Source organism: Schistocerca cancellata, chromosome 2 (genome assembly GCF_023864275.1).
Source record: "Schistocerca cancellata isolate TAMUIC-IGC-003103 chromosome 2, iqSchCanc2.1, whole genome shotgun sequence".
In the NCBI taxonomy this organism is placed as follows: domain Eukaryota; kingdom Metazoa; phylum Arthropoda; class Insecta; order Orthoptera; family Acrididae; genus Schistocerca; species Schistocerca cancellata.
Window position 1 is genome coordinate 909,206,464 of NC_064627.1, and position 12,037 is coordinate 909,218,500.

General features: G+C 39.9%; 1 protein-coding gene across 2 annotated transcripts in view; it reads left to right on the forward strand.

Annotated features, from left to right (window-relative positions):
* LOC126162842 (cilium assembly protein DZIP1-like) overlaps window positions 1–12,037 on the forward strand; it is a 289,744-nt gene that overhangs the window by 128,356 nt on the left and 149,351 nt on the right. For both annotated transcript variants that reach the window (XM_049919606.1, XM_049919605.1), the window contains exons 8-9: window positions 1,057–1,397; window positions 6,835–7,121. In XM_049919606.1, the coding sequence (XP_049775563.1) occupies window positions 1,057–1,397; window positions 6,835–7,121 (628 nt within the window). The remainder of the gene's footprint in view (window positions 1–1,056; window positions 1,398–6,834; window positions 7,122–12,037) is intronic.

Consider the following 12,037-nt stretch of genomic DNA (forward strand, 5'->3'; position numbering starts at 1 on the left):
TGTTAGAAGTATTCCAGAGTAAATATGAGAAAATGCTGAGGATGAAACAAATGTGGAAATTGAAATTATAATGTAACTAAAATGGAAATTTAGGTCTACCACCATAAGATCCAAATGCTGACACTTTTTCCAAAATTTTGGAGAATTTGAAAGACTGCAAATGAATTTGGTGCCTCAAACTATTTAATGAGGAAGGCAAGATAATGAGTCACTATGCATCAAAAGTGAGTATCTAACACAGACCTAAGAAGATTCATACCTCGATGATATCACTGGGTTTTTTTCATGCATTGCTGAAGGTAATTGATGGCTGGAATGTGTTTTGAATGTTAATGAAGATACCAGTGTGGTTTCAACTCATTTTATACCTCAAGAAACCTGACATTTTTACTGGGGGTAAGAAAATGAACCCAACATCATACCTGCCATCTTTCTGGTGTAAATACGTAGTTTGTGTAAGACATATAAATCATATCCAAAGTTCTGCATGTCTGTTGTAACTTAATGGCTGTTACATACATCCCACCATGTTACAATGTTATGAAAAAGATAGTTGCTGCTCACCATATAGCGGATATGCTGAGTCACAGATAGGCACAAAAAAAGACTGTCACAAAATAAGCTTATGGCCAACAGGGACATTGTCAAAAATAGACGAAAACACACACACACACACACACACACTCGCGCAAATGCAACTCACACACACATGACAACAGTCTCTGGCAGCTGAAGCCACATTCACTGGCACACACAGTATGGCTTCAGCACCAGAGACTGTGGTCATTTGTGTCTGAGTAGCAACTATCGTTTTCATAACATTGTTACATTCCATATGAATTTTCCACAGTCATATTAAGTGATTTGAATGATCAGGTTACTTTGTAACTATATCTTGGTGATTTTCTCATTTTTTAAGTGATACTAGTTTTGATGTTTCAAAATTATTTAATGAACTTTAAAATTTCCACATGAACTTCCAAATTTGATGTATTTGTACCTCACTTGCATTTGAATAGTGACATACAGTAAGACAATGTTTTCTTTTATTTGCAGGGCATTCAGACAAAATAAATTTTCTCACATATGAAGCCCGTCTTAACCAGTTGCATCAAGTATCTTTACAACAAGAAAATCAGCTCCAACAACAATCTAGCGAACTGGAGTTAATGAAAAAGGCTCTTTTAGATGCAACGTCCATGCATAAAATTAAATCTAATGAGTCTGATGTTCAAATGTATGTTAATACTGCCACTGAGCAGCATATGAGTACATCATCAAGTTCATCATCTAGCTCCACCTTGAATACCACTCACATGCCTGGAAAATTTTCCAGTTTTCCAGGATCTAAGGATTCATGTCTCAGCTCTCCAGAGAGATCTGTATCTATTTACATGGTAATATAAATACAAACAGATGTTTACCTATTACAGAATCCCTTCTAGCATTCTTCAACCACCATGAAACTCTAGCTTGTACCTTATGAATGTACTTAATATTTCAAGTATAGAATTAGTAATCTACAACCTTCCAACATAAGACTGCACCCTCAACAAGATCAGATTGGGCTGTAGTTTTAGTGTATTCTATATGACATGTATGAAGTGGTATCCTCATATAAATGTGTCCCAATAACATCAATCTTGAGAATCAATTGAACAACTCTGATGGCTGTGAAACTGCAGTACCCAAAAAGAATGACCCAAATGAATCTATACTTGGAGAATATGTGTAGAACAGTGCATCAGCATCTTGAAATTAAGACTAAATTACAGTCTTAGATGTATTCCCCCCAGGGGCATTGACTTATAAAAAATATTAGAGGGTCCCATACTGGGGGTCTTGCCCTGAGAAATTTTCTAAATTTTAGATGAAAAATAGTGAGTTTTAAAGTTTTTAAAAGTATTTTAGAGTCATATGATCAACATTAAAACCTCGAAAACTGGACTCTCGATAACTCCTCACTCCGGAAAACTTGACAAGCCTGTCACATTTTTTGGCTTTGAAAAAATAAACAAAACATAAATATGCACAGTATTTTCATAAAAATCTAATTTAATTTACACTAATAATCGTGCTTATAGACTATTACAGAGCAGTGAATATATAGCTCTCAAAGGACTGAAATTATATTTAAATAAATCTTAAACTATCATTAAAACAACAAAACATAAAATATTGCTGTCGCACAGCAATAGAACTTTGATTAATAAGTGAAATAGCTAATTCAAGCTTCATTTGAATAAGGCCCTGGGTTCATTAAATAAAAACAATATCTCAAAGTTAATGCTTTAATACAGTTAATGAAGTCAATACAGTATGCCTAATACTTTCAGTCAAAAAGTATGTAAATAGCGGGTTTTAATTGGGTCTTACACCCTAAAAATATTTAAGTATTTGAAAATAACTAATACAGTTTTATAGTAACATAGTAATACAGTACTAAACTAGTACTAATATTTCAAAACTGAAAATTTAACATTTTGTGTGTATTTAATTCCCTATTTCTTAAAGATTTTTAATATTGCTCTAAACGCCATTATTTGGGCTAGAGTGTCTTTAGAAAGATGCAAATGTCGACTGTCTGAGTGGATTACTGAATATGAAGTCGTTGATGACTGTTGGATATCCAATTCATCCAAAACATCTTGGTCAACCATCTGACTGGATTACTGAATATGAAGTCATTGATGACTGGTCGGATATCCAATTCATCCAAAACATCTCGGTGGGCATGAAGAATAGCCAAGTTGTTCAATCGCTTCTGTCCCATTGTTGATTGGAGACATGACTTCAGACATCTAAGGGCTCTAAATGACTGTTCTGCTGTTGCTGTCATGATTGGAACTACTTAGAGAAGCTTAATGCACTTCACTACTTCACATAACATTTCTCTAACTGCAGGCTCTTGTGTAATGTACTTTTGTACATCACACACTTTTTTTAAGACCAGTTGTTTTTTATTAGTGATATCGGCTAATATATTCAAGTGTAAGTGCAGTCTCTCAATGTCTAGGTCATTTTTTTTAAAAACTCAGTTGATTTTTCCAAATTTGGTTCCTCTGTTTACTAAAAGCAAGCACCCTTGTTCAACTGCAATGACCTGTGCGAGTCCAATTGAAGCAAACCGCTCAGTAATGCAAGGTTGTACTGTTTCACAAGCTCCAATGTAAATAGCTTTGTAGTACTCCTTTGGGGTTTTGAAAGTGTGCGGTGAGCTGGCTTCATTGTTTTCATACTTCTTTGGTATACTTTGATTCTGTGGAAGCGAAGGATCATCAACTTGTGAAGGTTTTCTATTAAACACAATTCCCAAAAGTGTTCAACACTATCACGCCTTCCATTCAATATACAACTCAAGCCTTCATATATTTTTTCCAGATCAGCAACACTTACATGAGGGCATTGAATTTTTTCATTGACATCCTCTACTGGGTTCATTGCATGCTCTATTTTGTCATCGGCAGAAAATGTTCCAAAAAACTCTAGAAGTTCTTCAAAATTTTTCAATATTCTCAAGATACTAGAAGCTCGCATAATCCATTGAGTCGGGTAAAGGGGTCGTAGACCAGCTTGGTTGTTGGCGCTCTCACGGCGCATGCTTCTGAAAAGTCCTATCCTTTTGTTGGATTCCCTTACAGTGTTTATTAAGTTCTTGGCTAAAGCTATAATATTCCTCATAGACATAAGATGGTGGAGACTGTCTAAAACTGCTGAGTCTAAATTGTGAGCAGTGTAGTGCACATATCGTGCTTTTGGTTGTATACCCAAAACTAACTTTTTTAGTCCTTTGAACTTACCTCTCATATTTGAGACACTGTCCTCATAAGTTATACATTGACAAATCAAGATGAGCAAAAAGTCTTTTAAAATACTAAACAGATTTTGTGATTCAGTGTTGGGGGGTCTCGTATAAGCCAATAAATTCTTGAAACTTCCTGGCAGATTAAAACTGTGTGCCCGACCGAGACTCGAACTCGGGACCTTTGCCTTTCGCGGGCAAGTGCTCTACCAACTGAGCTACCGAAGCACGACTCACGCCCGGTACTCACAGCTCTACTTCTGCCAGTATCTCGTCTCCTACCTTCCAAACTTTACAGAAGCTCTCCTGCGAAACTTGCAGAACTAGCACTCCCGAAAGAAAGGATATAGCGGAGACATGGCTTAGCCACAGCCTGGGGGATGTTTCCAGAATGAGATTTTCACTCTGCAGCGGAGTGTGCGCTGACATGAAACTTCCTGGCAGATTAAAACTGTGTGCCCGACCGAGACTCGAACTCGGGACCTTTGCCTTTCGCGGGCAAGTGCTCTACCAACTGAGCTACCTAAGCACGACTCACGCCCGGTACTCACAGCTCTGCTTCTGCCAGTATCTCGTCTCCTACCTTCCAAACTTTACAGAAGCTCTCCTACGAAACTTGCAGAACTAACGCTCCCGAAAGAAAGGATATAGCGGAGACATGGCTTAGACACAGCCTGGGGGATGTTTCCAGAATGAGATTTTCACTCTGCAGCGGAGTGTGCGCTGACATGAAACTTCCTGCCAGATTAAAACTGTGTGCCCGACCGAGACTCGAACTCGGGACCTTTGCCTTTCGCGGGCAAGTGCTCTACCAACTGAGCTACCGAAGCACGACTCACGCCCGGTACTCACAGCTCTACTTCTGCCAGTATCTCGTCTCCTACCTTCCAAACTTTACAGAAGCTCTCCTGCGAAACTTCATTGAAATGAAAGGGTCCAATGTAACCATCAGTGAGTTTTACTGGGGCAGAATGATAGATCCCCAGTAAATGGGTTTGGTATACTGTTATACTCTGACCGTACAGGGCATGCTACTATGGGCATATAGAACCAGTTCGTAGAAGAAGGCTGTATGAGGTGACAGATGGATAGTGGACCATGTAATGTTACAGAGCCACTGGATGATCACTTTCTTGTCCACATAGTTGTAACAGACCAAATAGCTTTTGCCACATTGGTGGCTTGGCACTGGAGCACTGCAGTGGGGATGGATCAAACTGTATTGATTGTACAACTCCAGCTACCGCAGAATTGTGAAATTTTTGTCATTGCATAGGTTTCCATTGGTCAAACACACTTCTGTCTGCAATTGGCATGTGAGTGCCATTGTTGGTGTATCTTGTGGCAAAATGTGATGCTCACTACAGTGATGGTTCATTTTGTGTTAAACACTATCATAATGACCATAATCTGCCACCCTACATTACTGTGTGATACAGTAGACAAACTTGAAGTGTGATGTTTTGGTGTGCTAGTAGATAGAACATGTGATCTTGTCTCGTATGTATTGAAATCAGTGTGAATATGAACTATCACATTAATGAAGTTTTAGGTACTGCCCTCCCCTCTCCATTTAGCAACTCTACATGCCACATTTGAACACAACAATGCCGAGTCACATGGGTGATGAGTGCAAGTCTTCTTCTAAGAAGGGTTCCACAAATTCTGGGTTGTTGGGTTCCAAACCTTCTTCATGAATATCCCAAACTGTATCAAATTACTGTTTCTCTGGACTTTATTTTTTGTTATGATGCTCTAGGAGAAGGCTCACTGAACAGAATCGTGGCCAGTAATGAGGTTTCAAATGCTAATGGAGAGACAAATGGGTGCTCAAATTTAGACGTCAAACTGCCTCGTAATAATAATAATAATAATAATAATAATAATAATAATAATAATAATAAAACCATGCCAAACCATGGCAGCCAGAAAGATTATTGCTTCAGTTTGTTGGTACACTAAAGGAATCTTGTTTGTAATTTTTATGGAATATTGAAGGTCAATCAATTCAGTAACTTCCCTTGAGATTTTTAGAAAACTGAGAAGAGCCATTCAAAACAAGCAATGCAACTTTTTGACTACCAATGTCATGTTTTGTCTGTAGTGCTCAGTCACTTTTTGTGTGGCAAACAAAAGAATTTTTTAATTCTAGCCTATCACCTGGCCTTGTTCCTAAATGATTTCCACCTGTACAAGCACATGCTAATGTTATTTTGTTACCAACATTTTTGCTCTGATAAGGAACTTCAAGATGATGTCACAAGCCGGCTGCAGTCACAGGCAGCAGAAATTTACATAGAGGGAGTTTGTCAACTTCAAAGAGATATGATAAATATTAAAATTTGATTGATAATGTAAAGAGGTAATATGAAGCTGTAGTTTCAATATTTTTCTAATAAATTTGCTTTAAATTCCAGTATCTTGTAAATAGCCTAATGGAGGCTTGTTATCAAATTGCTTTCATGTAGGGTACTTACAGTTGGTTTCATATTTACTGAAGAAGACTTGGCAATGACAAGTTGTAGTTGAACATTCTTAAGTTAGGTTTTTGCTTTCTGTGGTGGTCATAATGTTGTTATCATTTTCTAACAGCTGGTGCACAGAAGCTAATACTGATTAGTTACAGTCAAGTGTATTAAATGAAGTCCTCCTTACACAGACAACTTTGTGTGAATAATTAGTTGATTTGACAGAACATTATGCAAAACATCATTGTTACAAAATTTATAGATCAGGCAAAATAGTAATATTTCATGTAGAACTCATCAAGTTTGACACACACACACACACACACACACACACACACACACACAGTGTTCTCTTGTAACAGATATTCTATGTAATCATTCAAAATGTATTAATATGTGTCTTGTATAGATCATATATGTTGTGCTTTATTTTCGAAAACCATATAGTTACATGCAGATTAAGTTTAAAATATGATCTACACCTAAACAGAAATGTGCTGTCTTTTGTTTTGTAGTAACACTATATACATTCAACAGCTACATATTCTTCCCTACATATCCCAGGTTAAGGGGAAGGATCAAGATAACAAATTGAATGCATCCCCTGTGGCAACAAAATTTAAGAAAAGGCATGAAATACATGAGAAAGAAAAGACAGTAGAGGAATATGTAGCAGAGAAAGATGAAGAACGAAAAAAGGAAGAGGTGGATGGTGGTGAGGAGGAGGAGGAGGAGGAGGAGGAGGAGGAAGAAGAAGAAGAAGAAGAAGAAGAAGAAGGTGATAACTCTGAAACATCTATTACCTCTGAATTGGTCAAGAAGGCAACAGATCATGACGACCTTCAGCAGAAGTGAGTATCTGTGCATGCTTCAACCCATCCAAAGTGAAACATTGTGAAATTCCAATTTTCTCAAACAAGTCCAAAAAGTTACCCTGCCTCCTTTTGCTGTGTTATTTAGCCCTGCTATCTTCATTCTTTTGGTTAAATAGTGTGTGTGTCTGACATTTGCTACATTATTAACTCCACAAGATTTCAATTTTTATAGAGGAAATTCCATAAAAGCATGTAAGCAATGAAAAACATCACTAATTAATACCTCTTATGTCACCTTTCCTTGTAAAGGGTTTCACAATGTCCAGCTGTAAACTATCTGGAAAAATAGTCTGTACTAGTGATGCATTTATTGTTTCCAGTTGGTGTAATGAATATCAGCTCTCTTTCAAAATGGGTAAGTGCAAGGTAATACCCATAAATCATAAAAATTGTGCAGGAGGGTCCTTATTAAATGATTAGCTGTAAGCTTCTGGAGTTATTCACAAAATTAAATTCCTAGAGGCAATACAGCAAACCAACGTGCACAATCAACAAGCACAGCAAACCAAAATGGTTCTTTGAAAAATGTTTTACTTGGCAGTGAAATGTGTCAGCTATCTAAAAGAGCTTCTTTTGCAATTTTAAACCTCCAGTAAAGACATATACAAGCAGCCACTTGAATAGAGGTGAGATTAATACTAGCAATTAAAGCACTGCAGGCACTGTATAACATGTCTAATGACTCGGAGTGCCAACACAGTACTCCAAAGTTCAGAGCACCAGATCACCATAGAAACAGCTGTCCAACATTGCTACTGGACACCTCACACCCCACAAAATGTCTGCACATTGCAGCACGTCAAAATGAGGTGTCTTATTCAGCCTGCACTGCTTGCTCAGTTCCATCATCCACATCAGTCTCTTGTGACTGCCACATGGAGAGCTACTGTGAGCACCAGAGTTTTTCACGCCACTTTGTGTCCCACTCACCAACCTCCAACTCTATTCAACCCCCACCTCTTGTCCAGAGCACTGCTTATAAGCCTTTTCCTTGCCACGGAGCATGCCTGCTCCAGCTTTCCGCCATCAATTTTGATGGAGTCAATTGCGCCCACAGAGAAATCAATAGGGATGCATCACCACTGACAGCATTCTGTTTAAAACTTGTCCGTCTTGATATATGGAACACAGCAGATCAAATTGAATTTGGGATTATGCCGCTCATTCACCTGGCACTTTACTATCATGGACATCGAAGAGGTAATTATAGCAGCGGATCTCTTGGAACATTACCACCTCTTGCTCAATGTAGCCAACATTCGCCTGGTTGACAGCATTACTGGACTGATGACTGCAGGATTTCATCACAGTGCAACTGTGCACAGTGCTAAACTGGTGCAGGTGTGTGATGAGGAGTACACCTCTCTGCCAAGACAATGCCCTAATTATTACAAACCTCCAGGTGCACTTGAGCAAGCTCTACACAATAGGTGCATCACATAGAAACCACAGATGGTCCGCCAGTATCTTCCAGGCCTAGGGTTTGCACCAAATTATGTGGCCGTTGCTAAAGCTGAATTCAACACAATGCTTAGAGAAGGAATAATCCAACCAACAATTAGCCCTTGGTCGTTTGCTCTATACTTGCTCCATATGGTGATTTTTATATGCTCAACTCTAAAACTGTGCACAGTTTCTATCCTGTGCCCTTGTTGCTAGACTACAGTTGCACGTTACATCGAGCAACAATATTCAGAATTTTGGACTGCGCCAAAGCTTACACGCAGATTCCTGTAATGCAGAAAGACATCTTGAAAATGGCAATTATTACTCTGTTTTTAGTATGTGAAAGCTTTTTAATTTATTTTGGTCACAGAATGCTGTTCAAACCTGGCAAAGATGTATCGATGCTGTCCTGCAAGGCCTGCCATTTTGGTTTGCGTGCCTCAATGACTTACATGTGTTTTCAGCCAACAAGGAGCAACATCACTAGCACCTTAACAAAGTATTCAGTCATTTGGAACAGTATGGTGTGATGTTAAACATGGCCAAGTGCATGTTTGGGCAATCCGAATTCATATTCCTAGACCACCAGATATCATCTGCAGGCTCCCTACCATTAACTGAGAAAGTCGAAGCCATCCTGCAGATTCCAAGGATGTCAACAATTAAGGAATTGTGCTGGTTCCTGGGGATGTTGAACTTTTACTGCCACCATCTACCACCTGCAGGAACCATTAAGTATGGCACTCACCAGCCCAAAGGTCAGAGACAGCACCCCACTGCAGTGGACAGAAGCAGTGTGCTCGCTTCCAATGTCTCAAAGCAAAGTTTGGCAAATGCAGCACTGCTTGTACACCTCTAACTTGACGCGCCCTTGATGTTAGTAATCGTTTCAAGCCATCAGTGCGGCTTTGTAGCAGTTGTTGGATGGTTCACGGCAACCGCTTGCACACTTCTCATATGAATTGCCACTGTTACAGCAGAAGTGGAGTGCCTACAACTGTGAACTCCTGGCTGTGTATGAGACAGTTAAATGCTTTGGCTCACAGACAGAAGTGAGAGAATTTATGATCTACATGGATCACAAACCTCCTAATCTAGACCTTCAAGCAGAATAGCAAAACTGCTCCCCTCCATCATACAATCGTCTTGAGTTTATAATCCAATTTAGTACAGACATTTAACACATTTCTAGCATTAACAATGTAGTGGCTGACTCTTTCAAGCATCAGCAATGTTTCAAGACCTATCGATTTTCTGGAACAGGCCCAGGCTCAGCAGGACAACCAAGTGCTCCAGACTTCCATCACCAATGTCACTTCAATGCTAAACTTACAACTTGTCAGCATTTCCGGCAAAGATGCCCAACAACATTGTGATGTTTTGCAAAGAAGATCATGCCCATTGCTGCCAGCAAGCAGACAGTCTCCGTAATTTGTCATCGGTGTATCTGATGGATTTGGGGTTCTGGATGCTTAGGAAGGATTCATCTAGATGGCCCATGAATAGGTTGGCATAGGATGGTGCTATGCAGGTGCCCATAGCCTTAACCTGGATTTGTTTTTAGGTAATACCTCCAAAGGATAAGTAATTTTGGGTGAGGTTATAATTGGTCATGGGGAATTGGAAGGAGGTTGTAGGTTTGGAAACTGTCAGGTGTTGGGAGGTGTAGTGTTCAATAAAGGTAAGACCATGGGCGTAGGGATGTTAGTGTAAAGGAATCTGGTTCAGATTCATTGATGGCATCTTCATGATCTAGATCGATGGTGAGGACATTCTATCCACATTCCTCCAGAACCTCATTACCTTCTCTCCCATTCCTATGCAACACAACAAGCCACCTTACTCGATGTCAACCTCCACCTTAAAGGTGGCTACATCAGTATCTCCATCAAGCCTACCAACCATTAGCAAAACCTCCATTTCGACAGCTGCCACACGTCCCATATGAAGAAGTCCCTTCTACACAGCCTAACCACCTGTGGCTGCTGCTTACGTATTGATGAGCAGTCCATCTTTAAATATACTGAGTGTCTCACTGAGACCTTCACAGATTGTAGCTCACCACCCCCCCACCCCCCACCCTCCCCCAACCTTGTACAAAAACAGATCTCCCGTGCTGTATCTCTCCATCTACATCTACATCCATACTCCGCAAGCCACCCGACAGTGTGTGGCGGAGGGTACTTTGAGTACCTCTATCGGTTCTCCCTTCTATTCCAGTCTTGTATTGTTCATGGAAAGAAAGATTGTCGGTAAGCCTCTGTGTGGGCTCTAATCTCTCTGATTTTATCCTTATGGTCTCTCTGCGAGATATACGTAGGAAGGGGCAATATACTACTTCAACAAAAGCCCGTACCGAGCTACTGAGCGTCTCTCTTGCAGAGTCTCCCACTGGAGTTTATCCACTATCTCCATAATGCTTTCGCAATTATGAAATGATCCTGTAACAAAGTGTGCTGCTCTCTGTTGGATCTTTTCTATCTCTTCTATCAACCCCATCTGGTACGGAACCCACACCGGTGAGCAGTATTCAAGCAGTGGGCGAACAAGTGTACTGTAATCTACTTCCTTTGTTTTCGGATTGCATTTCCTTAGGATTCTTCCAATGAATCTCAGTCTGGCATCTGCTTTACTGACTATTAATTTTATGTGGTCATTCCATTTTAAATCACTCCTAATGCCTACTCCCAGATAATTTATGGAATTAACTGCTTCCAGTTACTGACCTGTTATATTGTAGCTGAATGATAAAGGATCTTTCTTTCTATGTATTCGCAGCACATTACACTTGTCTACATTGAGATTCAATTGCCATTCCCTGCACCATGGGTCAATTCGTTGCAGATCCTCCAGCATTTCAGTACAATTTTCCATTGTTATAACCTCATGATATACTACAGCATCATTCGCAAAAAGCCTCAGTGAACTTCTGATGTTATGCAGAAGGTCATTCATATATATTGTGAATAGCAACGGTCCTACGACACTCCCCTGCGTAACAGCTGAAATCAGTCTTTCTTCAGAGGACTTCTCTCCATTGAGAATGACCCATCACCTCCCAAAGTCCCACCATGCTGCTACAGAAGAGCATTCCTGTCATGACTCAGTAACACCCAGGACAGGAGCAGCTGAATTACATTTTCCGCCACAGTTTTGACTACCTATTGTTATGCCCTGAAATGAGGAGTGTCCTACCCACTATCCCTCCCACCCATCCCACAGTGGAATTCCACCACCCATCAAATCTACACACTACCCTCAACCAACTCCTGCCCCAACCCCATGCCTCATGGCTCATATCCTTTTAATACATTTAGATGCAAGACCTGTCCCATGCATCCTCCTACCACCACGTATTCCAGTCTGGTCACATGCGTCAGCTATCCCATAAAAGGCAGAGCTACCTTTGAAACCAGTTCATGTTATCTACAAGCTAAGCTACAACC